This window comes from Hippoglossus hippoglossus, chromosome 17 (assembly GCF_009819705.1).
Source record: "Hippoglossus hippoglossus isolate fHipHip1 chromosome 17, fHipHip1.pri, whole genome shotgun sequence".
NCBI classification, from domain to species: Eukaryota; Metazoa; Chordata; class Actinopteri; order Pleuronectiformes; family Pleuronectidae; genus Hippoglossus; species Hippoglossus hippoglossus.
Window position 1 is genome coordinate 16848365 of NC_047167.1, and position 27191 is coordinate 16875555.

Genomic DNA, 27191 nt, shown 5'->3' on the forward strand with positions numbered 1-27191 from the left:
CTGTTTTTCAAGATAGCAGCAGCAGTTTTCCAAGAATTTCATGTCCTTATTTCATGGTGTTTTAAATGGTTTGCTTCAGCTTCTCCTCCCTGTCTTACGCCTGTTAGATCCCAACATATTTCATATTAATGCCAAGTTATTTTAGAAAATATAGAACCTGTGTGAATCAGCTCTGGTCTTTCAAATAAAAGTAGAGCAAAAGTAGAGTATTTATATCTGCTGTGTTGATCCATCTTTCTTTGCCTACAGGTTATAATATTTGTACTGTTTCTAAACAGACTCAGGATGAAGAGCTTGTGTAAAGACTAATTCAACGTGGACTCAGTGAAAAACTCATTTACCACCATTCAGACAATCTGTGATGTTTTTCTGGGGTCATGCTTTCTGTTTTTCACCGTGATATGATTTCATGTTTTCACTCTTCTCCAGCAACTGGAAGGGAACAACCTTTGAAGCTGTGAGTACCATTTTACTGGGCTTAACAGAGCAGCAAACTTATTGATTATATACTTGACTTGCTTCCATTTCTGCGTGAATAAACGCTCAGGGTTCATCCTATAATTTTTCTGGAGTTGAGTTAAAGTCCAATACTCTCACGACACCTGCATCACCGGGTTATTTGTGTCTCTGCAGGAAGACGAGATTTGGGGGATGAGTCATGTCTGTGTCGTATTTACATGTGAAAGACAGGAGGTGGGGGTGAGCATCATGGGTGAGCGGAGGCCACTCACGTGAGGAGGTGGTCTTACTGAACAAGGGGAACAGGGGGGGGGGGGGGGGGGGGTTGCTGCTATCTATAAGACTTTCCTCAACCAGAATCGAAAGCCTTTTCTTTATCTCTGACTAATCTTCTGTTCTAAAATAAGTCCACCTGCCTGATGAAATGTTGTGATCTGGCTGTTTCAGCAACTATTGCTGTGTTTCAAACACTTTTTCATTCGATCGTATGTCATAAAAAAGTCTTATTCTTCTCCCTAAATTACAATGTGAAACCAAAACTAACCTGATCACATGTAAACATTCTAACAAAGATACAAAGCTTGGTTCAGACCATCGTCCAGACTATCATGTGCCAAAACGCCCCTTAGTTGAATTACATTTTTATTAATGCAACTTCTGAACAGCATTTACGTTTTCTCAGGCTGCTGAGAGCAAGTGGACTTGGAGTCTGTGCTGTGGTGGAGCCGAGGCTGATGAATGATGTCATCAATGGAGGATTACAGTATCTGATATGCACTGATATGCACTGATATGTACTGGTGAGTTGTAAGGTCAACAGAGCGGCTCCTGCTCACAGGGTTAGAAAACGTGACCTTTGTCCTTCCTGTCTGTTCTCTGCATCATTACTCCTCCTCCATCCTGCTCTCCTGACATGACGAATCCTGTCCTCACAGTTATACTGTCATCTCTGTCTTGTAAATGGTTTCTATACTCCTACAATACTGTAGTGGGACTTTCAGATACGTGACAGAAAAAGCACTGAATTAAATAAATCAGGGAATATTTGGCAAAAAGGTCCAAGAAGATATAAGGAGAAATGCAGGTGTGTTTAGTATGAAGCGCTGTGGCCCCGGTCGAATGTGAACCTTTGACAAGTCTCTTTTCTCTATTTCTGACAAGAAGAGAAGAAGCACCGGAGCCCTTTCACCTGTCAGCTCTTTCACGGAGAAAATACCCGTTTCCATGTCGTGAATTCAAAAAGTCCCATTTCCTTCCTACAGTGGCAGATGACTGATGTTCACTTGAATGCAGCCGACCCTGTGTGACACATGCTCAGGATGGGATAAGTAGAGGGAAAGTTAAGGAAACCGTTTACAAAGACTTGGGCTAAAAGCTGCAGGGCCGTGAGTGTCCTTCACACATCTGACGGACGTCCTTCCAGCAGCTTTTCTGCCTCGATTCCTTTACCAAAAATCCTGGATGTATATTTTCGAGCTCATGTTAGAGCAATAATATTTAAATATAAATGAATAATTTTGAAGTAGATTATATTCCATATATAACTAGAATGGCAACAGCCCCTTTATTAAACTATTTTTCTTTTGGATTTACTGCACATCTTCCTTTTTCATCAAGAGCCATAATTCTCTGAGAAATCACAGAAAATGTTGGAAATAACCTCTCATCAGCGAGTTCTTCCCTGACTCCCCCTTCAAACAAGTTTGGTGGTGATCATTCCAGTAGTTTTTGTGTGGTCCTACTAACTATCAGATGCAGATGAAAACATAACCTCCTTGGCATCAGAGGCCTTTTCAGGGTTCAGAGTCCAGGGAACTTTCTGGAGCTGGGGATGGAACCAGCTGTTTAGATCCACTGAGCTGCAGCCACCCTCCTGTTAAAGGTTCAGTGTGTAGAATTTAGTGACATCTAGTGGTGAAGTTGCATGTTGCAGCTGAATACCCCCTCACCTCACCCTCCCTTTCCAAACATGAAAGAGAACCTGTGGCAGCCTTCAGTTCAAAACTCAAAAGGTGTTTAGTTTGTCCAGTCTGGGCTACTGTAAAAAACATGGCGGCCTCCGTAGAGGAGACCTGCTCCAGATGTAAATATAAAGTATTTAAATATAAAGGGCCGACTCGAGGGTAAAGAAAACAATAATTCGCACAATTTAGATGATCACACACTAGTGAAAACATCACTAGGATTACTTTATATTCAATTTCTGCCAATAGATCCCTTTCACCTGCATTTTACACACTGAACCTTTAATTGTCTGAATTTATGCACTAAAACCTTAACCTGCTCTGTTTGTTTTATTTCTAAAAGCACACATTTCAATGGGACATGTTTTCTAAATTAGAGTTGACACTTCATCTGACACAAACCAGCAGTTTGTTGTGGTCTCCCATGAGAGTGAGTGCGAGTATCAGCACCAGGGTTTTCTGTTGCAGCAGAGGAGCAGAGGAGGCGGCGTGGTGGAGGTCGTTCTCACTGGTTGAAACACGCATCTCTCAGCTGCTTCTAATCAGGCCTGATTCTTTAAAGCCTGCACTCACTCTGTGAGCGTCACTCACTACGTTTTCAATTTGGCTGCTTGTGCAGCCAAATTGAATTTTGTACCGTTTAAACAGACTCCCCCAAAACAACCTGCTGGCTAGCATGAGGTTATGTGAGTAGCCATGTCGGACATTAAAACATGGGTGTTCTGGAGGGCCATCCTCGCCGAGTCTCTGGGAATGATAATCTACGTCTTTATCGGCCTCTCGTCTGTGATAGGGGACAAGAATAATCCGTCCCCTGACCAGGAGCTGAAAGTGGCATTTGCCTTTGGCCTGGCCATTGCCGCCATAGCACAGTGTATAGGTCACATTAGCGGTGCCCACCTGAATCCTGCCGTCACCCTGGGCCTCCTGGTCAGCTGTCAGATGAGTATCCTCAGGGCCTTTCTCTACGTGATAGCTCAGGTTTTGGGAGCAGTGGCCGGCAGTGCTGTTGTGTACGGTATCGGGCCGGAAACCACAGATTCCGTCGGTGTTAACAAGGTGAGGAGGAACCTTGTGTGCTATCAATTTTCCTGTGTAATGCTCCTGTGACATTTGGTGCTCTACTTGAGTGGCGTTCGGGGAATTGCCTGCAGCCTAATCTAGATTGTCTGTGAAAGCCAGACACTCATTGTCTAAAGTTTTCTCTTCTTATCTCAAAGACTTCCTCATTTGCAAACTGCCAGTGACGGGTTGTTCAATTTGAATGTCAGATTTTAATTAGATGTTTTTAATCCTCATCAGTACTTTGCATTATGTTTTATTTTGCATGATTAGCACCAGTTTTAGGATTTTAAGTGATTTTTTTTTTTATAATGCTAGAGTTTCATAAATGTAAGCAAAATAATCTCCCAAGCAAAGCTGTTTACTTGTGGACAGCGGAGGCCCGTGACTAGCGGTGTGGTTCCTCTTTGCAGCTAAATGCCATCACCCCATGTCAAGGCTTGGCCATTGAATTCCTGCTCACGCTCCAGCTGGTCCTGTGCGTGCTTGCAGTCACCGACAAAAGACGCAACGTCGGCGGGTTTGCACCTCTGGCCATCGGACTCTCCGTGGGGCTGGGACACCTCGCTGGGGTGAGTGCATCAAAACATTCCCCTTCCTCATTTGTTAGATGGGTTTCTCAGTCTTCCTGTGGCCCGATACAATGGATGTGCGTAGGATGAACTGGCTGTAAATCAGGCTTGTGTGTAATCTGCTGATGCACAGCCAGAGAGGCAAGCAGTGTTTTCCTCTGATATGGGTTTACAGGTCCGCTACACAGGATGCGGTATGAATCCAGCTCGATCCTTTGGGCCGGCGGTTATACTGGAGTCTTTTGATGATCATTGGGTATGTGTTGGGAAGCTTTAAAACAAAAAGTGGCTTGTTTTCACCAGTTACGGAAACGGGTCGTGCTCGTCCTGCTCTTCCTTTTCTCAGGTATTCTGGGTGGGACCGATGAGTGCTGGTGTGGTGGCAGCTCTTCTGTACAACCATCTCCTGACCCCCAGAGACGAGCCCTTCAGTGAGAAAACAAGAGGCCTGTTCTGCATCCGCTCCTCAGCGGACACTGACACTCTGGAGCCGCTTCTGGACGACGTTGAGGATGTGAAATGGTCAAAGAGTTCGGCAGAAGTCTGAAGTGGACTTTATTGCTGTGTACTGCTTATTTGTGTCACATAAAATCTATTTCTGTCCAACTTCTAGTGCATCTTTTTCCTGGTTCATCTCTTCTCTCCTCCCCCCTCTGCACACAAACCTCTTCACTATAAATACTGAAGTAGGTGACATGTTGGGGTTTTCACAACAGACGCGTTAGGAGCAGACATGAGGGAACTGAGAACCTGGGTGTTCTGGCGGGCCGTGGCTGCAGAGTTTCTCGGTATGTTGCTGTTCATATTCGTTGGCTTGTCTGCCATCATCGGGAAGACCAAGAGCGGCATTAAGGAGGAGAACATCGCTCAGGAGCTGAAGGTCTCTCTGGCCTTCGCGCTGGCCATCGCCACTCTGGTTCAGAGTTTGGGGCACGTCAGTGGAGCTCACCTGAACCCTGCAGTCACGCTGGGCCTGCTGGTCAGCTGCCAGATCAGCGCCCTCAGGTCTGTGTTCTACGTCCTGGCACAGATGCTCGGGGCAGTTACAGCGAGCGCTATAGTGAATGGATACAGCCATAAAGATTCTCTTGGGGTTAACGAGGTAAACACCTGACTTTCATTTGACCGAACAGCAGAGTTTTATGTAAACCAATGATTTCATTCAGATTGGGTCCTAACTTTTTGCCTTCAGCTGTAGTTGACTGTCTTTTTCAGCTAAACAAGGTGACTGCAGGACAAGGCTTTGTCATAGAGTTCCTCGCCACCCTTCAGCTGGTGCTGTGTGTGATCGCTGTGACTGATAAGCGACAAGCGAGTCATGTCAAGGGCTTTGCACCGCTGGCTATCGGGCTGTCCGTGGGGCTCGGCCACTTTGCAGCTGTAAGAAGTCACACTCCTATAATTCTGTTAAATCTGTAGAATGCTTTTTTTGTTGCAGCAATTTTGACCAAGTGCAGGTTAATCCTGAAATATCCGGTGTCGATGAGGGTTCATAAGAATAACAATTTTGAGAAATGATTTTTTTCAAAGAGTTTTCTAGAAAACCTTTTTCAATGTTGCAAACAAAATATCCCCTTCAGTCTAAATATTATTGAGGACACTGTTTTCCTGTGTTTAGAAATAGTTGGTAATGATTCAAGACTTTTTTTTTTTTTCCCCTCCCTCAGGGCTACATTATATAATTTCGCTGTGTGCGAGTGCATGCAGCTGATGTGCCAGCAGTTCAGTAAGCGAGTACAACAAATCACAAGTTCAACGGCAGCTACACAAGTGTCATAAAGTTAAATGCGAATTAGCAGCTTTAACTTTGATAAATGTCTGGCAGCTGCTCTCCTGGCAAAATATGAAAAGTTCCACTGAGTAGATGACTGGTGCCAAAACCTACTTAAACAAAGGTCACGATAGACGACTGTACTAAGGGGTTACTGTATTTTATGCATTTATTTTTCCTCTGTCAGTTACTTTTTTGAATAATGTTATTTACAGATAAGTTTCACTGGATGTGGCATCAACCCTGCTCGCTCCTTTGGTCCGGCTGTAATCCGAGGTCGCATGGAGAACCACTGGGTAATGCCAGCAAACACTTTTTTTTTTTTTTTTACCGCAGTTTATTTTGTCAAAAGACAAATGTGACTTCCTTCATTCTAGGTTTACTGGCTGGGCCCGATGTGCGGAGGAATGGCAGCATCTCTTATCTACGATTTCCTCCTGTACCCACGAACGCCGAACTTGAGAACTCGTGGCCAAGTCCTGCTTCATGGTCCGCAAGAGGAAAACCGTGCAGCCGAACTAACTGGGGAGGACAACGGCAGCCCGGGGCCGAGTCAGTGGCCGAAACAATGAAGAGCATGAAGCATTTTAACTTTTCTGGCTGTCGGCACATTAATAAACAACAAAGATGCTTTTCACATTACAGCTGGTTTCCTATTTAACTGTGCAGTGTGTATTTTCTTATCAGTGCATTTCATATAATAAAGCTCCATCCTTTTCATCCAATGTCTGTGTTTTCTTATTAAACTATTTCCTAAATGGCGTAGGTCAAATCAGAGTTGACACATCCACACCAGAATATATTTAGAACTGAATGACCTTGACATGGGTTTCTTTACAACGTATTACCTACTGTGTCCAGTATCGTTCTATTCAAGGTGTTTGGCACCGGTCCCAAACCTCTCGACTGTAAAACAACACGAGGATGTGGATCAGCTAATTACACAAGAACCTTTTAGATTCTTTTTAAGAAAATGCATGATTAGACAAGATGAGGCCATCATGGAGATTTCCTGTTTGGCTGTGTCACAAGAATGTCCCTCCAATCTACGCACACGGCCCGTCTCTCATCCCGTTTTATGGCTTATGAGCATTTGATGGTCCCCCTAACCCTGGGCTAATCATTGAATAACCATCAAATGACTTCAAACCCGGCAACCAAACATTTCCCAACCGAGAGGCTGCAGGTCCGAGGGCAATCCAGCCAAGGTTGTGAAAGTATACTTGCAAGTTATTGTGACCTAATCAGAGGCTGCATGGCCGCCGCGGTTGGATGCACATCCCCTTGTTGTGCATCGACCGTTATTGTCCTGGGCGTGAGATGATCATTAACAAAATGTCAGTGTCCCAAATAATTTTATGATGGCCTGTGAGGGAGGGAGTAAAGGTGTATTGTTATATTGTCAAGTCCAACTTCCACTTGCTGCCAAACAGCTGAAGGCAGGTGAGATCCACGATGGATAATCGCTCTGATTTACTGAAGCACAACACAAGAGTCAATGGTAAATGGTCTGTATATTTATTTAGTGCTTTTCTGTCTATGGGCAGCACTTTTTCTATCAGGGGCAATTTGGGGTTCAGTATCTTGCCCAAGGACACGTCGGAATGCAAATGGGGAAGACTGGGATCGAACAGCTGTTCCATTATGAAACCAGGTCTAAATTCACTACACCTGGATTCTTTTTGGATTTGCATCAAAATGCACATACTGATAAATATCAGTTCCCTAAACTTGACTGAGAAAATCAACGAATTATTCGGCGAGAAATCAACAAAAATGCCACATCCAGAGTTAATATAATATAAACCATATGTATGAATTGTTCTCAGTCGAGCTCATGCCTCCATCAAGGCCCAACACATAAAGCTGCACCAGTTTGCACAAACTAAGATTTGTGCTTTCATCAAGATCCATGAATTATTATCTGAGAAATCAATGAAAGTGTTGAAACACGCCATATCTCACAATTTGAAAAACAATCCTGGATCCGCCCCGTGATCTGGAACCGCAACAAACTGTGATGGGTTCCTCTTTGGGTCATGCCCCACCCCTCCGCAAAATTACATGGAAATGGTTTAAGTCCTTTTTAAGTAATTATGCTGACAAACACACAAACGCAGATGAAAACATCAGCTGATTGGCAGAGGTAATAAATTCAACAGGCTGAAATGGGGATGGTGTGAGCAAAGGGAAGCCGCTGTATGAACCTAGAGCCTGAAATAAATCAACAAAGTATTTCTTTAATTGCAAATGACTGGATCAGATTAAAACATTCATCTACACTCAGTCTGTACGTCTTTCTCTAAGTCTCTCCTCCCTTCAAGGAGGAATATTGCTTTGCTCTGGTTTAAGTTACCTCAGCTTGGTTAGTGTGGTTCGTCAGGTGCACGTTTAAATGTATCCACGAGTTATATAGCTGATGGGATGATCTCACTTATACGACTCGACACTTCTTCACATGATATTTTTTTTATGGTGGAATCTCAGAGGCCGGTCTAACAGTCTCCCTCCTTTGTGTGCTTAACCTCAGAGGGCAGAGCATTGTGTTTCGCCTCTTGTTTTGAAGTTTGTCCTCGACAACACAGACAATGCTCTTTTTGTTGCCACTCACTCATTTTGTCTGCGAGTGGCCTCCATCAAATTATTTGGCTCTCGTGCTGAGGCTTGATTATTCCATGATTTGGCACAGGAGCGTTGTGCTCTCATTATATTTATTTAGACAAAATAAACAGTTATGGTCCCATTAGATTTTCAAGTGATTTCAGAGTGACATGTAATTTTCATCTCAACAAAATGTTCTATTCAATGCGACTTTAGAAGTTATAGAACCACGATGAGGAAGGCAATATTCAAAATATTTTGACTGTCAACAATTCTCATCAAAAGACCAAAATCATTAATGACTCCTGTCAAATATTGTCTCTCCAGCCAAAGCCCGATATGAAGTTTTTCTGAGCAACAGATGTTTGTTGAAAACAGTTTATGCTGCGTTCCATTAAACCTCGGAGCTGTGCCCTCAGAATGACATCACAACCGATCAATCTGCAGTGCATACAGATTCAATTAGTAGGAATAAAGGGGGGGAATAAAAAAAGAAAGATTATATTATTATCGTTTTCATCGAACGGAGCAAAACATGTGACAGATGAAGTTCAGAAGCACCATGAAATAATTCAGCCTTTTTTAGAAAAATACAACCAGAGGCCTGTTCTTGAAGGTTAATGTAATTAGTAGGAATAAATTAGGTCACACTCCCAGTTTCATTGTAAGAAGCAAAGCATGTGAGGAACATCTCCAACTGGAAGACTAATTGCCTTTAACCGTAATCTTAACCCCGCCGCTGGCCCTCTTCACCCCGTCTGCACATGCTGACTGATACTGGGGGCCCCTATCTGCAACCCGAGAGCGAGCCACCACGCCCACTCCCTGTCTGCTTTTCGTCAGTTTTTGGCAAATGTTCAGCGAGTGCTGTGTCAGAAGAGGGAAGCTGCGGGGGGGCAGGGGCGCGGGGGGCAGCACAGTTAGATATCTGGTTGAACAGTGCGTACGAGAACCGAGTTGCCAGTCAAAACTGCAGAGTAAAACACTTCTCGCTTCCCCTTTTTAAAACCGCAGGGATCACACCGACGTGACGAAAACGACCCCTCAGCTCTTTCTACGTGACAGCACTGGCCTGTATTTTCACAGGTTTAATGTTTTTCTCCAAACATCAGCACGACACCCTAAGGTTCAGTTAACAGCCGTCGTAAGCGTGCGGCTATAAACGCTTGTCACAGGGTGCAGAGGCTGAAGGATCCCACTGGTGCAAACTATACTTCAGAGGTCCTGACCCGTGAAACTGCCTCTAAACATGGGTCAAACTGGGCCAAAGTGTTCACACTGGTTCTGTCAAAGGTCCATGATTCATATGCAAAGCAAAGGGTCACCACCAAAATCCCAAACAACTAAATTAACACTATAAACCCTATCCATGTTTTTTAAAGGTTTGTTTACATAAGTAATGTTTGGAAATACATCATTAGCACGGGGTCCTATTTTCATATTGGCCCACTAAATGATAATGAAATCAATCACATAGTGCAGAGACCTTGAACCCACGTCAAAAAATAATTCACCGCTTGGACCTTTAATGATTGATGTCACATTGTTACGCCTCATTGGTTTTTATGGGCTATGTGACATTGTTGAACAGTAGATCCCATCTGTAAATTCAGCTCTGCAGCTCAGTGGTTGTACACTGGTTGTGTCATCATAACCACGAAGGACACACACAGAGTAACACGATCGGACCAATAATTCAGAAGTAAAATAAATATTCTCCTCAATTGTGAAAACAAAATTGAAAACAAATCTATCAAATGAGTGAGAGAAGTGAGACAGACGGTCGTCTTGTCTCGTACATATTCATAGGTTTATTTACTGTATTTTTATACAGTGTGAAATGCTACAGGGTTTAATATAAGGAAAGGGGGGATTTCTGGTTTGTCCTGCCATGGTACAGAACTCTCTCTCTCTCTCTCACACACACACACTCTCTCTCTCTCTCTCTCTCTCTCTCTCTCTCTCTCTCACACACACACACACACACTCTCTCACACACACACACTCTCTCTCTCTCTCTCTCTCTCTCTCTCTCTCTCTCACACACACACTCTCTCTCTCACACACACACACTCTCTCTCTCTCTCTCTCTCTCTCTCACACACACACACACTCTCTCACACACACACACTCTCTCTCTCTCTCTCTCTCTCTCTCTCTCACACACACACACACACACACACACGTCTTTTCACTATAGTAGGCAAACATTGTGCAACACTGACGCCCTCTGGTCTAAGCTGGATTGAAGCCTGTTAGTTCACAGTCACTTTTAATGGTCACATCTGCAGTTATAGCATCAACAAACGTCATTAGATACAAAACATTAATTCTTAAAAATGAATCTTGATGAAGTGTGGAATAGCAGATTGTATTGAAGGACATTATTTCACTTTTTTGCTCCAAAGTACCTGAAGAACTAAGTTTTGCAGTTTTGCAACAACAGGCTAAATGGTGCAAGAACAGTTTTTATAGGCTTAAAAACTTTTTTCTGAAGAAACATGCGATCAGCTTCTGTTTATACATAACACAGGGTCTCATAACACATTCATGTTCTCACTGTTTCTAAATATTTAACGCTCTTGAATTCTCCTGAATGCCCCTGAACGCACCTACTTTCTCCTGACTGCTCCTGAACGCACCCGTCCCAACCGGAAAAGATCCAGTGGCACTTCCGGTTGTAAATGTGCAAAGATGTCGACGTCTTTATTTAATTTTGTCGAAGCTAAAGACAAATTCACGGTGAGAAATCGCTGACATGTCGTTGTTGTTATTTCATAATGAATCCGGTGATTTAAATCACAGCTGGAAGACAAACACGTCGCCACAGCTTCATGCTAGCTCCTGCTGTGTTTAGCAGATGCTAAGCTAAGCTATAGCCTCGCTCGTTTACAATGGATTTTCCGTCTTAAACGTGTTTCTTCTTCTCTCTCTCTCCTTCAGGCTTCTGCCGGATTTGCTCTGACTGGTAAAACCAGCAAACCGCTGATAAACGCGTTCAACCAGATCCCCGGCAGGTAGGCGACGCGTAGCTAGCATCTGTATCAACGTGTAATGAAAACAGCTCTTTAAACTTCATGGATTAAAGTCATGTTTATTTAACAACCACGTGTTTTTTTGTATCTGTTATGTTTCAGTGAGACGGAGAAGAAAACCACACTGGACCAGGCGCTGAGGGGAGTCCTCGGGGATCAGATTGTAAGAACACCAGGGTTTGTTTACTTCAGTTAATCTGACTTGGTGTGGAACATTAGAGCCTGAATGGAGTCTCTGTCTGCAGGTGGAGAGGAAGGCGATCTGCGATGACTACCTGTCCCTCATCTACCTGAGCATCGATGGAGTCAAGGAGGGTAGGTTCCTCCTCCAGGGTCACACACTGGAGCCCCAAGTGTGAATGAAGCCTTGAAGCAGCTGACGTTCATGTTCCACAGAAAGATAAATCCTCGCTGCATGTCCTGTACTCTGCAACGCTCTCTACACTAAATCAGAACTGGAGATAGATACTTTAGTGACCCAGAGGGAAATGTAGGCATCCAGTAGCTCACACAACAGTGAAACACAAGAGCATAAGAATAATAAAAGGTCAAAATGAGTCAAGAATAGGTTCACTGCAGTGAGATGAAAGTCCAGCCACCAGAACTACTACAAAGCTGTCGCTGTAAAGAAGTGTGTGCTAATGGAGATATTGACAATACAGATATTTTAAGTATAAGGTGATTTGAAAGACACAAGTAACCGAGGCAGAGTATTGAAGCCAAATTATAGTAAAACTAGCGTTTACCAAGCTTTGGTGTCCCTCCGTTTTGCAGGTATCTGCTCTGCTACAACACCCTTCATTCTTCTGGGAGACGTATTGGATTGTCTCCCTCTCGACCAGTGTGACAAAATCTTCTCCTTTGTGGAGGATAATGTCTCCACCTGGAAATCGGTAAATGAGCTACATCCTCTCAGTTGTTTTCCCAACATAAACCAGATCATTTGATCATGACCGTCTCTCCTTCCTCCTAGAACTCCTTCTATTCGGCTGGGAAGAACTACTTGTTGAGGATGTGCAATGGTAAAGATCACATGAAACTCTTGTTCATTAAAAAGACTTGTTTTTTTAAATGATGTAACTATTCGTGACACCCCTCTCCCCCTGTGCAGATCTTTTGAGGAGGCTGTCCAAATCTCAGAATACTGTGTTTTGTGGGCGGATCCAGCTTTTCCTGGCACGCCTCTTCCCTCTGTCTGAGAAATCAGGTAAAAACAGCAACATCTGTATGTTGTGTTTGAATAAATACAACAAACACAACCATTCAGAGAAGCTTTTAACAATGAATAGTTAATTATGTTGGGTAACCGTGTTTTCAGCTTCTCTTATGTGCATGTTTGTGTTTTTTTTTTTTCAGGTCTCAATCTACAGAGCCAGTTTAATCTGGAAAATGTGACTGTTTTTAATAAAAACGAACAAGAAAGCACTCTCGGCCAGAAGGTAAAGTGTCAATATGTGACAGTGATTGTAAACGTTGTGAAACTAATCTTGAAAATCACTTAAATCATATTTAATGGCTCCATGTTTATAGCCCTCTGAAGAAAAGGAGGATGGCATGGAGGTGGAGGAAGGAGAAATGGGAGAGGACGATGCTCCTGCACCATGGTAACTTCAAGTCTCTAAATTACACCCTAAAATGTATCTGTGTTTTAAGTCGATTTAAAACTGAATCTAATTTTGTTTTCAGTTCCATTCCGATCGACTACAACTTGTACAGGAAGTTCTGGACGCTGCAGGACAACTTCAGAAACCCTCTGCAGTGCTATGAAAAATTCTCGTGGATGACATTCCTCAAGGTAAACAACCTGATCACGAAAGCAGAGAGGGTTTTATATCACTGAAGCAATCACGACTCACTGCCGATGTCAACTTCTGTGTGTCCTGCTCAGTACTCAGACGAGACCCTGGCAGTATTCAAGAGCTTCAAGCTGGATGACATGCAGGCCTCTAAGAGGAAACTGGAGGAGCTCAGAGCGTCTGGAGGAGAACACGTCTACTTTGCCAAGTTCCTCACCAGCGAGAAGGTGAGAAAACTGTTTTTACCCTTGGTCATAACTTAAGAACCCATTCACTAATGATGACAAAATATCACACAAATGTCAAACAGGATAAAATGATGACATTTTATATCGAAGCGATTGAAGGTCAATGTAACTATGACATCATCATAATGTTCTGTAAAAACACTCATTCACTCAACAGCATCACTCTGACACAGAAGGGGAGGTAGTGACCATTTCTTGCGACTTGAAAAAAACATTATAGTTATTTAAGTTGGGTACAAATTGATGTTGAATTTGTGAATCCCAAATATTAATATCAACAACAGAAACTTCATCAAATGAATACATGCACATTCGAGTTTATTCATTGTAAGAGCAAACTAACCAAGCCCGACCCGAACCCGATAGACATTGTGTTTTCCCCGATTACAAAAACCAAGTAGTTGTCCCAGTGAACGTGACTGAACCCAAATATCATTGTGTTAAAATCCAATGGCCACTATTTAGTATTGCAGCAGTATTTAGTATGTTCACCTGTATTTACAAGTAAAGAAGGAAGATCTCACACTAACATGGGTCCTGTCTTCTCTCCTCAGCTGATGGACTTGCAGCTGAGTGACAGTAACTTCAGACGACACATTCTGCTTCAGTACCTCATTCTCTTCCAGTACTTGAAGGGTCAGGTCAAGTTCAAAAGGTGAGAAATGAACCTCTGTTAACGTTGGACATTAAACACACTTTAGTTTGTGTGTTTAACAAAAGAAGAAACGTGGATTCACATTCTGTGTCTCTGTGGCCGTGCAGCTCCAGCTGTATGCTGAATGATGACCAGGCCGCGTGGATAGAGGAGACAACTAAACTGGTTTATCAGGTCAGTCCCGAATCTCATTGACATAGATCATACCCACAATTAGCTCTTGTAATCCATAAACAAACAAGCCTCCCTGTCTTTCATGTACCTGTTTCTGTTAAGATTAACCTGGATGTTTATAGACTTACTGTAGAAACTTAGAGCAGTATAACTCAGCAGTACTTAGCCATGCTGATAGAATATTTTGGATTCAGGGAAGGTTCTGCAATATCTGGTATTTAGTCCGTTCTGCTTTTTCTACTGGCATAAAGTCAAGAGAGAGAGAGGGGAAAGCAAACCTGTATCAATCTGTTGACTGATAAATTATTAACTCTGTTTGTAGCTGCTAAAAGAGATCCCTCCAGATGGAGACAAGTTTGCCACCATGTTGGAGGTAAGTCACGTTCTGAGATAAGAGATACATTAAATGATGCGTTCTCTTACAGGAGTGATTCTATAAATGTGTCTCGTGTTTTCACAGCACATCCTCAACACAGAGGAGAACTGGAACGCCTGGAAAAATGAGGGATGCCCAAGCTTTGTGAAAGAAAGGTACGACAACTTAATTATTATACATGGTGGACACAGGTCCTTTAATAACTCTTAAAATGTCTTCAATTCAGTTTTATGAATAAAAGACCTTTTCAGATTGGAAATTGAGTTGCAGTATGTTTCTGGTTAGGTTTAGTAACTAATGCCTTTTCAACTTCCTAGTGGAAATAAATATGTATAATTTGACTTTTGTTGTGTATTTCCATCGCAAGTTTCATTACTGTGTCTTATACATATTTGGTCCCACTTGTCTCCTATTGAACAGGGTAGTAGATGACAAACCCAAAAGACCCACCAGGAAAAGACAAGCACCAGAAGACTTCCTTGGAAAAGGACCCGACCGCAAGATCTTCATGGGAAAGTATGTTTTAAAAACAGAGCTGAGTAGAGCAGAAGGAAGAAAAGTGTTATTATATAAAGTCTCATGTTTACTTCATTAACTAAAGCTCTTCTGTGTTTTGTCAGTGACGAGTTGACTCGACTGTGGAACTTGAACCAGGACAACATGGAAGCCTGCAAGTCAGACAGCAGGTCAGTGGTTTATAAAACAAGGTGGAACTTCTCCTCTACATCTGCAGTCACCCTTCAGTATGAATGAAATGTTTTGTTGTTCTTTCAGGGAGTTCATGCCATCGCTGGATGAATTCTTTGCAGAAGCCATTGAACAGGCCGACCCCACTAACATGGTGGAGGAAGAGTACAAGTACGTTTGCAACTTTAGAAATTCTATTTGCTAGATTAAATGACCTATAACAGTCAATTATCTTTGGGGCTTTATTTTCAGCTTCCTCACGTGTTACTTTTCTTCTGGTAAATCTTTGCAGGGTTGTTCGGAACTCCAACTACGGCTGGCGCGCTCTGAGGCTGCTGTCCAGGAGAAGTCCGCACTTCTTCCAGCCGACCAACCAGAAGTTCAAGAGCCAGGCGGACTACCTGGACACCATGGTCAGCAAACTGGCCAAAGAGCTGCCGGTGAGGATTTATTTACTAACAAAAAAAACAGTATTTATTATTATACAAACACTGCGTAATGCCCAGAATTACTGTTGACTAATATCCTGACTTGTGTTCATGCAGAAGGACATCCCTTCTGAAGAGATCAAGACAGGAGAAGAGGATGACGACGATAATGGAGACAATCTCCTCAAGGACAGCAACGACAGTGAGTTCCAATTGTCGCTCATTAACATGATAAATCACAACCGCTAATCAATTTCAACATGCATCTACAGCTAATTGACCTTGTTTTTGAGGACGTGGTTATAATCAAATCACCTCATCCACTTGTATTAATTTCCTTTTTACATCCAATCAAGTTTCATCCCTGTCTTTCCTCCAGGTCCGAGCATACAGACCAAGATTGTGAGCAACCAGCAGATGGACGACATCGCAGCCAAACTCGGCGCTCAGTGGAAGTCGCTGGCTTCTCATCTGGAGATGAAGGCAGCCGAGTTGCGGGAGATTGAGACAGACAGCGAAGACGTGGACATGCAGGCCAAGCTGCTGCTGGTCGCCTGGCAGGACAGAGAGGGAGGACAAGCTACTGTGGAGAACCTGAGCTCCGCTCTGAATGCGGCCGGGTTCTCCCAGATTGCAGACAACCTCAATGAGGCTTAAAGTAGATCATAGGTAAATGAATTAATACTTGAGTTTTACTGTTGCAGCTCCGTTTTGTACCAAAAATAATCAGAGATGGGAATTTTTGTATGTAGCCGAAGTTGAAGACTGTTTTTTCACTGTAGAAAAGCCAATAAATGTTTTTTTTAAATAAAAACGTTGACTATTTGGTCCATTCTCACATAAAACAGTCACATGTTTTGGTATAACAGTTTATTTTCATCACCTCTGGAAAGCAATCAGTCAATAACTTATTACAGAGTGCTGATGGTTGGGTCTTACACACTGTGGCGGGATACGGAGAAACAAAGTGAAGCACAGCGTTTTAAGAGAATGTCAAAGTCTAATCAGTGTCAGCGAGAACAATGTTCAAGGCTCGTTGAGTGAAACCATCACGGTTAAATCTCAAATCTTTAAATGCACACAGTTCTCCACTAGGGCAACCTCTCCCCGCCCCCCCAAAACACACACACTCTTTTGGCAGAAATAATCTCATCTGTCGAAACATCTGCGAACGACTCCGGCAGATGATACGAGCGAAGCACTTGAGAAAAGATGTTAGACCGAATATTTTATAAGGGCCGATTACATCTGAGAAGAGGAGAGAAGCCAGAATGACAAGTACAGCTCGCCGAGGCATTTTTTTTTTTGTACATGTTGATTAAATGACTAAAGAGAATATTTTTGCATTATGACATGAGCACCTCATCAAAGGCTTTAAAAAATATACAATGTGTATAAAACATTTAATGAAACGGCAGAGCTCGACTTCAAAACCTCTTTCAAGGATCCAGGCCAGGGATTGGCTCTCGTCAATCTCCATTTTCAAAGCTCGCCGTGGTTGAATATTTAACACCAGTTAACAGAATTTGTTTTACAAGCATCTGTGTTGGTTACAAAAAAGAAAAAGAAAAATTAACATATCTTTAAAGACACCAGTTTTATTGCACATCTATGCAGACAGTGCGTGGAAATGGCAATTTGTGTGTGTGTTGGATGTCGTCTTTGTCTTCTAGGAAAAATCTTCCACAGCTACTGATCCTCTTCAAGTATTTCCAGCCGCCGGGGGCCATACAGTAGAACATATGCTATATGCCAGTCTCCGCCTCCAGACAGTCGCAGGATGTCATCCGGAGACACCACACTCACCTTGTCGTCATCGAACTTCACCCACTCATCTGTCAGAGGAAACAGGTCCAACTGAACATCTGAACTTGAGTCACAGCAGAAACATGGCGACTGTGCAGCAGTGAGAAACAAACTGTGGTTACCTTCTTTCCTCTTGACCCATCCCAGGTAGTGACCTGATGAGCTGGAGCGGCCTTGGTGTGTCAGCACAGCCTGCAGGTCGTAGTAGCCGCTGTTGTTGGACCCAAGGTCTAGAACAACATCAGATACAATCAAATGTATAGAGCTTGAATGGAGAAAATTTACATTTCAGTTGTTAATGAAAGATATAAACATTAATGCAAATCTGTCCAGCATTGTTTCTTCTGTAAAGTACAAGTTTTAATAAAAGGCACACATCAGAAAACAAAGCGCAGAGACCAATAGTGAAAGTGTTCTGCTAGATACCAAAGTTTAATACTTGGCATTGTATGAATGTTTTGTTACAGTAATCATGACCTTTGTAAAGTGAAGGTTCAAAACAGTTTTGGCAGTAAAAGAAAATTGTCTATTAATTTACAAAATGTGTGTTTATTACTCCATGCTTGAATAGAAAACATGTTTCACCTCATATGTGCTGAAAATTTCACTTAAATGTCTGAGTGAACAGAGGCCGTCAGTGTGTCGTGTCTCAACTTACCGTCAGTGAACGAGAAGGGATCGTACTTCACTTCCTTTACTGCATCTGGCTTCTTCACCACCTGTTGTAAAAAAGTATTGTGAGACACTGTATTGACCCATCAATACCACTAAAGCAGGAAATATTCTGCTCCCTAGTCAGCTAGTTAATAAGATACAAAGCTGTAGATTGTCCTTTACCTTTTGCTGCTGTTTCTCTGTCTTCTTGTCCTCAACTTCCTTAAACTTTGACCTGATTGGCAGCATCTTCTCCTGGACCTCCGCAGTGCACAGCTCATACACATCCAGCATCAGTGGGAACTTGACATCCTTTGTTTAGAAGAAGAGACAATGTGGCGTTGATTCAGAGTCACACTGCTAATTACTGTGAACTCTGTTGCAAGAGATTTTAGAGACAAACCTTGAGGACTTTTGCATTGACAGACTCTTTCTCTTTGTAGTAAAACCGGACCATTTGAACAGTCAAGTAGGCAGGGAGGCGGCTGAGTTTTGACTAGAGGGAGAGGGAAAAACCAAGAAGGTAAAAAACACAAAAGGACACAGGATCACAGTTTTTAAAATGTCCAAATGGGAGAAGCACTTACAGATTTTATATAAAGGGCATTTCTTTCCAAGGATGGAGACATTTTTGTGATTTCTTCCTGCAGTCTCTGCAAAGTTAAAACACACAGACTAATTAGACATTACCCAAAAAGACACATGTTCCACTTGGTGTTTACATTTCTTTCTAATTGGCAAACACAACATCCATAGATTTAAATATCAAACACACAAAAGGTGCATGGCAATGTGTAATTCATGAACAACACATTAGTCTGGACACGTACCAGCCTGAGTCCGGTTGCCAGGTATTTAACCTCTTGATTGATGAAGCAACTGAGCTGGAGCTGATTTTCCTTGCCCTTAATCGGCTCCTCCTCCTCAGCCTCTGTACATTTCATGCTGATCAAGAGAGTTAAAGGAAAAATCGGACAGAGTGATGGTGTTTTTCACACAACTACGATCCTACAAATTGATCTGAATTATTCATAATTAAAAAGGTCAAAACTCTACTGAACCAAGAAATGAATCGTTACGACTGCAAGGATACGAAGTTTCAAATTCTACGCCAAAATACTGGTCGATGAAGTTCTTCTTCGAAGAGGCGGAAGCGGCTCCGCTCTCAGTGTCGGTCTTCAGATGAAAGAAGCATGGTAATTATTAGTAGTCATTTCTTTTCAACACATCAGTTACACCTAGTGTTTCATTATAAAGAAACACTAGGTTGAAAAAAGAAGAAAAAAAAAACAAAACACCTGTTTACCTCCATGGAAGTCTCTGGCTCTAGTGGCTCCAACTTCTGTTGAAGCACTCTCATCATCTGCAGCCAGCACTCGTTCGCATCCTAAACAAACAAACAAACAAACAAACACAAACACAAACACACACACACGATTGTCAAACAAGAAAAATGTAAATCAGCATTTCATTAAATATAAATTTAAGGGCATTAATTGTTTTACAACAACAAAAACTTAATCAGACATCATGTGTCGGTGAAGCCGTGTGCCAATCAGGACAAAGTTCTGTCCCCACAGACGTGGTTCCCTGTCGTTAGTGGCTCAGAGAGCAACGGCAACGCTTGGCTCCCGTTGACTGGCTGCCATGTTTTAATGTTATGTGACCTGGTGACATTCCGTAGCTCCAGCAAAACTTACAAACATCATGCATTCTTTTAAGTCCAGCATGCATTAAATTTCAGCACCACATTAAGTTGAATGAGTTACTGCATGTGACAGTTCATCGGATGTTGTGGAAGGTAGATCTCCCCTCTGTTTTAGCCAAAACAAGTGCATGTGTGTTTGTCACCGGAGTCACAGTACTGCAAAATCCAGGTCATGGGAGAACATGACACCAGTGACAGAACCAGTAAACTCACCACCCCTCATAAGCAGAGGAGACGTGTAATGAGTTCCTCACCTGCTGGAGGTACTGTCCCTGGTCCCCCTTCTCAGCAAACTGTGGAAAGGCCATATGAAGGAACTGCAGCAAAATAATAGGCGGGAGGCTGGAGGAGGTCTTTTCCATGGTCTCATACAAGTCACGAAGGGCTGAGGAGGCAAATATATATTTTAGGTGCATTAGTAAATGTAAGACATAAATGTTAACATGTGATTTCACACGGTGAACAATTCCCCACGGCTCATACCTGCTGTGATATACTGTGATGGTGCATTTGCCCCTGAGGATCGCAGAGCACCTGAATACCTGCAGAGGGAGACAGATGAGTTCAGCAGGAGAACAATTGCAATATAACAACAAAAAAAGAAAAGTCACTAAGGAGACAGAAAGTTAAATTCAAACATCTCAAACTCCTGAATAAATTGCTGATGAACACAATTAGAAAACCCACCTTCTGAGGGCAGTTTTCAGCTCTGGCACAGAACGCAAACACTGCACGGTGGCGTTCATGTAACAGGTGTTGCCCAAGTTCGTCAGCCCACAAGGCAGCTCCATCTGAAAATAACAGTTGGATATGTGATAATAATAAGTTCCACTGTAAAATACAGAGAGAAAAACACATAATATAAAACCAAGCTTCATTGCGCACAGACTAGTTTGTCTCAGTGATGAAGATACACGTCACTTGTTTTTTTCACAAAGACCTGAACACACCCTTAATGTGTTCATACTGCAAAATCATCCCACGCCACAGCAATTAAAAAAATGTTTATTAGTTCACTTAGGTTTTTAAAATAGATCCTTAATTAACAGATTTATTTCCAGTGTCCCAGAGCTCGCATTAGTACTGAGTAGCAACAGTGAGTCATTCGGCTAAAAGGACCGGCTAATAAATCAAACCATTACATTTGTGCAGCTTTCATTGAAGCTGCTTTAGATGCCGGCATTGTTACAGGTAATCAAATCAGTGACTCATTCCATTTCAGCTCAGAGGAACGTTTTAGAACTTGATATCGGGTAGAATAGAAATAGAAAATCATCAAGCACGCAGCCAAAATCATAGACACCACTCAAACCCAAACACAGCTTTACTGTCAAGCAGTAAATATTAAAAAGGTAGACTCCATTACTTAAGATTTTTCGGTTACTCCCATCAAGCAGAGGCCAAAAAGAGGATCCTCCCCACCACAATATCCATCATAAACAAGGCTGAACAGACGGCCACTACTTTTGTATGAAGCTTATTCGTGGAATGGCTGCCAATTGCAGTCTTAAATTGGTGCATTTTTATAGGATATATGGCCGTTTCTGATATGACATTTGACAATGCTTAAAAAAAAATTGTAATCTAACAGATGAGACTGTTGGTGATTAATAGTCCACTTGTTTCTTCAGTAAAATATTCTGTAAACAATGCAAAGTGTAATGACGACTGGAAGCACACAAATACTTAGGTGATGGAACATACAGAAGTATATATCTTTAATATTATGTTCTCTACTTGGTAAAAATTATATTGAGGAAAACACACTTTAAAAGCTATGTTAGCGCAGAAAGCAACAATCAACCATATTTGTTTTAGGCGTACTGGTCATTTTGGGGCTTACTCACCGCTGAGGCCAGCTGCTCCTCAGTCATGTCCTCCACAAACATGGGCCTGACAGCAGGCTCCTCAGGCAGAGCCTCGGCTGAGCCCATCATCAGCAGAGTCATTCCCTGTAAACATTAGAAACACACTGAAACTTGCTGATGCATTTGTTAAAATGCTTTACCTACAAAAAACATCTTTTTACATTATATTCTTCCAAAACTAAGCTTAAATACTCACATTTTTCAGTTTGATGTTTCCCCACTCATCATCCTGGAATTGAGATAACACATAGATTAGCTCCTGAAAAACTAATATTAATGTCATTTCATTATTTGTTAAAGAACAAAACCAACAATGTGTTAATGCGTACCTCAATTATTTCCAACTTCCCTAACCAGTCCGTAGCAATCAGCTCCATTCGTTAGTACTGATACGTAAATCTGTTTTCATTTGTTTACTTTTTAAGTTGTCAAAAATGAACAGTTACATTTTTCCAAAAGGCTCAATCAATTCCAACAGCAGCTCCGCACCATAGTTTTTAAACAAACACTATTCAACTGAGATCAAATTGTGCATTTGAAAGGGACTATTTTCATCTGGGACTTAATAAACATTTGGTGCTTATTGTGTCATTTGTGGGACGACGACACCAGAGCTGTTTGCAGGGGACTCATAAAAGTGATGAACCCGCCTGTGTCTGTATTTGCATGTGTCGTCAACTTGATTGAAGTTGTTTTCTTAATTTGCACGCGTCTGTTCTATTTGCACGTGTTTTATTAATTTGTAGTGTGTCGAGTTCTCTCGCCCACCGGAATTTTGCTATAACAACCTTCCTCTCTCGGTAGGATCAGTTCATTATTAGAATGATTGTTGATTTGGGTGTTTTCACAGCATTTGTTGACATTAGTATAATATGTGTATGGCCGCCCTTATCCTTCACTGTGAGTGAAAGTGAGGCGCAGTGTTTGATCCCTTCAGGACCAGCGTCCTGTGTGTTGTTTGGGTGGATACCTTCAGGGTGCCTCCCTTCACCATGACCTTCTGTCTGTCTGGCTGAACTCCTGTCAGGGCGAAGAGCTGAGCCTTGAACACCATGGGAGGCTCCTCGGTGTTCAGCTCGACTGCGTCAAACTTCTCTTTGCCCCATTTCACATTGACTGGAAGCCGAGGCGGTGGAAACAGAAACACACACATGTCACTTCCAACTCCGTCAACCTGCTGCCATGTACGACACAGCAGCTAACGCACTGACAGGCTAATAAAGTGAAAGCTAACAAACACACACACAGCTTTTAAAACTGAATATTTAGGACCCGACAGGACGTGACTTTAAAAAACACACATAAGCTGTAATTTAAAAAAAGGCAAACTCGTATCTTTTCAGCATTGTTTCCCATCTGGCTACATTGAAAAGCTCACGAACTGTAAACTCATGATTCAGCGAGCTAGCTTTGTTAGCAACGCTACCCGAGCTAAAAGGCGTGAGTCGGTTATTTTCACTCTGCTTTTTAAAAAAAATTGACATAATCGAATTGAAATGACGATGGAAACAATTCGAGTAGCTTCGCTGTGGCAGGAAACAACGACTTTCCACAACTATTAAAAACCACCGTAGCTAGTTCTGCTCTCCTCGGCTAACACGGCTAGCTGACAGTTAGCTAGCTGTTTTCTGGGCTGTGTCAGATTAGCCACCTAGCATAGCCGGCTTCACGCAACACGTCCTGTAAACCCGCTAATAAACAGCAACACGGTCCGGACGGTGTTGCGGTGTTTTATGTATCTGCTCTGGCAACATGTTCTTTGTTATTAACTCCACATGTGGCTTAAAGAAGCTCGCTGCATGTTACTGTTAGCATGCTAAGTGCACATCACGCTACAGCTAGCTAAGCTAATGTAATGTACGCTGCGGCTGCACTAAACAACACGTGTAAGGATTCGTGTTTTTCTCCTGTTTTCCCGTGGCAGTGCGCGTGTCGCGTGGCAGTGAGGTCCTACCTGTAAACACCGGCATGTTTGGCAACGTTTCACTTCCTCGACTCCTTGTTTGTTTTGTCCCTGCTTCGATCCACCGGGGCGCGAATGGAGAGTTTGGCTAATTCTCGGTCTGAACTTCATTCAAACACAATGACGCTGCAACAACACGCTGGGAACTTATCGACGCGCTCTGACATCGACCCTCCGCCCTGCTGCGGACTGCGCACCCACACTAAACCAGACTAAACACACCCAGAGAGAGTTCGTCCGGATCATCCAGGAAACCATCGCAACCATAGACTGTGTATTTAAATTATAACATAACACAAAGTTAAAAGTTAAAGTTGCTTGGACACGTGTGTTCTGTCTTTGATGTTCCCTTGATGGGTCAATCTGCTGGACCCACATAAACATATAAGCAAAAAGCTGAAATAACCGAATTCAAACTCATAAATATATTTTCTCTAAATGTGCCTGATTTTAATTCCACCAAGATCTGTAAATTATTCCCTGGGGAAAATGGGGAAAAAGATTAAAAACCTATGTGGCAGTGTTAAAGGAAAGAGGAATTTGAATGTTGGGGGCTTTCGGACACTGATGACACCACAGGAGCAGCAGGAGGCTTTTTGTTTTATTCAGCTGATTTTATACGTTTGAAGAAGTGGTCGCCATTTACTTCAACTGTATTGGATTTGGCTGCAAAGCTGTTTACCCCTGAAACTCCAAAAGTGTTTTATGGACTCAAACACTTCACCCACCACCTCCATCGTTATAGTTCGGAGTAGATAATGAGTCAATTTTCATTTTTGTGATTAAAACAAACCAAAAGATTAATGGGTTCTTCCCTGACCCACACTTCATCCTTCCACCAAGTTTTGAAACGTTTGCTGTGTAAAGTTGCTTACTATGAAACTAACCAGCAAATGAATGGACGGGTGAAAACACAACTTCCTTGGTGGAGGTAATTCAAAGATCCTAATAGTAAATTTGGGCCAATAGAGCCTCTTTCAGACCTGGCTTTAAAATTTAAAAATGTTTTTATAAAGATAATCCACATTAGGGCCCCTGAGGTCAGATACTGCACATCTACACAACATATCCCCAGTTCTCAAGTTATATAAATACAAACCAGATGGCACGTAGTAAGTCTGGAGACCCTGGGGCAGTGAACCTCTTTGCTTATTTAGTGATCTACTATTAAAATGGTTCCATGTATTAGCCTCCTATTAAAAAACAAGCCATTAATCGGTAGCTGCAGTGAAAACTAGAAAACAATGAATGATAAAGATATGTTTATTGACATATCCATCAGTGCGGACTCCAATGCAATTAACCATGCAAATTATCCAAGACAAGAGTAGATCATAGTTCCAGTGCTTTTTTTTTTTTTAACTGAACAAAACGTTACAGATGAAAAGATTGCGGCAGTATTCCATAATCCTCATGTCTCTCTTACTATATACACTGTGGGGGTCTGCATTAACGGGACATTACCGTGTTAGAGACACAACTTGTACTTGTAACAAGGACAATCATTGACACAGGTAGAATCGCTTTGAGTACACCATCCCAAAATTTGTCATATGATATGAACCCAGTCTGGGGGACTTCGTTTTGACACACTAGCTCTATTGCAGTGTGTCCATAAAGAGGTAATCTAATATATATATATCATATACTTAAACCAGAGAAAGTGAATTCTGATAAAACCACAAATGTGTGGCGATTTCTTAAAAAAACAGATGGTGGAAGAGTTAAGATTTGTCTTGTTTTTTGGAGAAAGAAAATGAACAAACAAACAGATATGGCAGTAAAATCAATATCCAAACGTTAAGGCACTAGGTGGGCCAAATGCTACACCTGTTTAGTCTTCTACAAATAATTTACAATTCAAACAGTGCAGTTTTACATTTGTTAACTTAATGTTTTCCTTTTGAACCATGTATCTATGAATCAATGTAAGGCAATACATTACAAAAAAAAAAAAAAAAAAATGAAAAAAAATATTACAATGTACCAAATAAACAAAAGAAAATCAATTAAGTTTCAGGACTCCTATATGCCATTACAATGGAATATTCCTTATGGCTTGGAGCAATAAAAATAATTATAATAAAAATAATGCATAGATTTAAATGATGATCTTGCATGCTCCTCACTCAATACTCAAAACATCTAATACTTGTGTCCCAATACTCCCTCCCAAACCTGATAAGTGACTCGCAGAGTGATAAGAATAAAGGCAAAAAGGGCCAGAGACGTTAGATGAAGGCATCGGTCATTTTTCTTTTCTTTTCTTTTTTCTTGAAGCTGAAAACAGATGTATGCTTGCATGTAGCTCGAGTATCCGTCAGGTGGGGAAAGAAATTACAAAATAAGATATTTATTTTCCACCCCTGAGACACAAACCACTCACTGCAGATCTGAAATCCCTGTATGACAGTACCTTAAACCAAACACACAACCACAGGAGTCCCAGCAAAACCCCCAGTTTACCTTCCTGTTTCCATCAGAACTGTCATATGATATGAAACACAGAATGGCTCCAATGACATGAGTCTATATATCGCTGCACAGTCCACGTTTAGTTCCAGACAAGTGTGCCATCTTCTGGTAGAAATGGAGAGCTGCAAGTTTGCTGAGTTGGATGATGGTGTTTCTCTTGAAGAAAGGCCTCTTTATGTCCACGATGCCTTGTGTCTGACATGTGTTGCAATTCTCCAGCGCTGTTTTTTTTATTTTTTTTATTGATATACTTTTTTTCCTTTTAATGAATTTTCTACGTAATACAGGTTTCTCCGTTTTTGAGGATGAGGAACGGTTCAGATGGTTAGCTGAAAGAAAGAATAGAGACAGGTGTCCAGTGAAAGGAAGAAGGAAACATCTCAAAGTCGGTTAGTAACCCAATCTGAGTCAACATACAGCAGGAAAGCTTGTTTACAGACACAGCTACACCGTTAACACCTTTGCATCATGTTCGACAGGTATTTTAAAAAATCCTTAATGTGGATCATTCTAACCAGAACTGTACAGTAAGTCTATAAAGTTAGTTACTGAACCCAACAACACATTAGTGCCAATTAGAAAAACAAGAATCCACAGTGTCAACTGGAAAGAGCCCAGGAGTCCAACCAACCAACCAACCAACCAATCAGGAAGTGTCTCGTGTTAGAAGCACCCGGTAACACAATTAATAAATAGACAAGTTTAATGCTGGAGACAAAAGTCTTAAAAAAAAAAAAAATCAACACTTTCTGAAGATGTTCCTGTCAACAAGTGCTGGATGTTGTGTCTGCTGCTTGGAGGCTGGACTGCGCTCTGCTACAACACAGGAGACAAACAGCAGGTCATGTGACTGACTCGACCACATCTCAGCCCTCCAGACGGGATAAAA

The 27191-nt window shown here is 42.0% G+C and overlaps 5 protein-coding genes across 8 annotated transcripts in view; 3 read left to right on the forward strand and 2 right to left on the reverse strand.

Annotated features, from left to right (window-relative positions):
- The first annotated feature begins 3008 nt into the window (after positions 1 to 3008).
- On the forward strand, positions 3009 to 4663 carry LOC117777698 (aquaporin-1-like). The gene is made up of 4 exons (XM_034612571.1): positions 3009 to 3482; positions 3899 to 4057; positions 4233 to 4313; positions 4404 to 4663. The coding sequence occupies exons 1-4, from the start codon at positions 3120 to 3122 to the stop codon at positions 4602 to 4604; spliced, it is 804 nt and encodes a 267-aa protein (XP_034468462.1). The 5' UTR covers positions 3009 to 3119; the 3' UTR covers positions 4605 to 4663.
- Positions 4664 to 4670: 7 nt separating this feature from the next.
- Positions 4671 to 6548, forward strand: LOC117777697 (aquaporin-1-like). The gene is made up of 4 exons (XM_034612568.1): positions 4671 to 5159; positions 5273 to 5437; positions 6044 to 6124; positions 6206 to 6548. The coding sequence occupies exons 1-4, from the start codon at positions 4791 to 4793 to the stop codon at positions 6398 to 6400; spliced, it is 810 nt and encodes a 269-aa protein (XP_034468459.1). The 5' UTR covers positions 4671 to 4790; the 3' UTR covers positions 6401 to 6548.
- A 4493-nt stretch (positions 6549 to 11041) lies between these two features.
- Positions 11042 to 16642, forward strand: thoc1 (THO complex 1). 2 transcript variants are annotated; one of them, XM_034612573.1, is made up of 21 exons: positions 11042 to 11171; positions 11373 to 11446; positions 11567 to 11627; positions 11710 to 11779; positions 12239 to 12357; positions 12438 to 12486; positions 12576 to 12671; positions 12821 to 12903; positions 12995 to 13068; positions 13151 to 13259; positions 13353 to 13487; positions 14063 to 14163; positions 14271 to 14337; positions 14660 to 14710; positions 14798 to 14868; positions 15134 to 15229; positions 15334 to 15399; positions 15488 to 15571; positions 15693 to 15840; positions 15946 to 16030; positions 16185 to 16642. In XM_034612573.1, the coding sequence occupies exons 1-21, from the start codon at positions 11124 to 11126 to the stop codon at positions 16232 to 16234; spliced, it is 1737 nt and encodes a 578-aa protein (XP_034468464.1). In that variant the 5' UTR covers positions 11042 to 11123; the 3' UTR covers positions 16235 to 16642. The 2 variants fall into 2 exon arrangements, with proteins under 2 accessions (XP_034468464.1, XP_034468463.1); XM_034612572.1 differs by having other exon boundaries at positions 16208 to 16642.
- A 41-nt stretch (positions 16643 to 16683) lies between these two features.
- usp14 (ubiquitin specific peptidase 14 (tRNA-guanine transglycosylase)) lies at positions 16684 to 24025 on the reverse strand. The gene is made up of 16 exons (XM_034612574.1): positions 23819 to 24025; positions 22835 to 22980; positions 22061 to 22093; positions 21844 to 21948; positions 20684 to 20787; positions 20480 to 20538; positions 20251 to 20381; positions 19595 to 19675; positions 19382 to 19464; positions 19119 to 19233; positions 18876 to 18941; positions 18692 to 18784; positions 18472 to 18600; positions 18293 to 18353; positions 17757 to 17864; positions 16684 to 17663 (listed from the first exon to the last, which is right to left on the reverse strand). Exons 1-16 carry the CDS (start codon positions 23832 to 23834, stop codon positions 17518 to 17520), a joined length of 1476 nt encoding a protein of 491 aa, XP_034468465.1. The 5' UTR covers positions 23835 to 24025; the 3' UTR covers positions 16684 to 17517.
- Positions 24026 to 25074: 1049 nt separating this feature from the next.
- The window catches only part of rock1 (Rho-associated, coiled-coil containing protein kinase 1), a 28451-nt gene continuing 26334 nt past the window's right edge, over positions 25075 to 27191 (reverse strand). The window contains exons 33-34 of one of the 3 annotated variants that reach the window (XM_034612576.1): positions 27049 to 27118; positions 25075 to 26631 (exon numbers count right to left, since the gene is read on the reverse strand). In XM_034612576.1, coding sequence (XP_034468467.1) covers positions 27067 to 27118 — 52 coding nt within the window. In that variant the 3' untranslated portion in view covers positions 25075 to 26631; positions 27049 to 27066. Of the gene's footprint in view, positions 27119 to 27191 lie in introns of all 3 variants that reach the window. The other 2 variants (XM_034612577.1, XM_034612575.1) reach the window with 2 other exon arrangements.

Excerpts from the sequence above, each read along its gene's own strand:
- LOC117777698 (XM_034612571.1), top strand. The coding sequence starts at position 3,120 with ATGTCGGACATTAAAACATGGGTGTTCTGGAGGGCCATCCTCGCCGAG. Across the intron at positions 3,483-3,898 it reads ATTCCGTCGGTGTTAACAAG|CTAAATGCCATCACCCCATG; the intron begins GTGAGGAGGAAC and ends TCCTCTTTGCAG. Across the intron at positions 4,058-4,232 it reads GGCTGGGACACCTCGCTGGG|GTCCGCTACACAGGATGCGG; the intron begins GTGAGTGCATCA and ends ATGGGTTTACAG.
- LOC117777697 (XM_034612568.1), top strand. The coding sequence starts at position 4,791 with ATGAGGGAACTGAGAACCTGGGTGTTCTGGCGGGCCGTGGCTGCAGAG. Across the intron at positions 5,160-5,272 it reads ATTCTCTTGGGGTTAACGAG|CTAAACAAGGTGACTGCAGG; the intron begins GTAAACACCTGA and ends TGTCTTTTTCAG. Across the intron at positions 5,438-6,043 it reads GGCTCGGCCACTTTGCAGCT|ATAAGTTTCACTGGATGTGG; the intron begins GTAAGAAGTCAC and ends TGTTATTTACAG.
- thoc1 (XM_034612572.1), top strand. The coding sequence starts at position 11,124 with ATGTCGACGTCTTTATTTAATTTTGTCGAAGCTAAAGACAAATTCACG. Across the intron at positions 11,172-11,372 it reads AAGCTAAAGACAAATTCACG|GCTTCTGCCGGATTTGCTCT; the intron begins GTGAGAAATCGC and ends TCTCTCCTTCAG. Across the intron at positions 11,628-11,709 it reads GAGTCCTCGGGGATCAGATT|GTGGAGAGGAAGGCGATCTG; the intron begins GTAAGAACACCA and ends CTCTGTCTGCAG.
- usp14 (XM_034612574.1), bottom strand. Across the intron at positions 20,382-20,479 it reads ATCACAGTATATCACAGCAG|CCCTTCGTGACTTGTATGAG; the intron begins GTATGAGCCGTG and ends TTGCCTCCTCAG. Across the intron at positions 17,664-17,756 it reads ATGGGTCAAGAGGAAAGAAG|ATGAGTGGGTGAAGTTCGAT; the intron begins GTAACCACAGTT and ends TTCCTCTGACAG.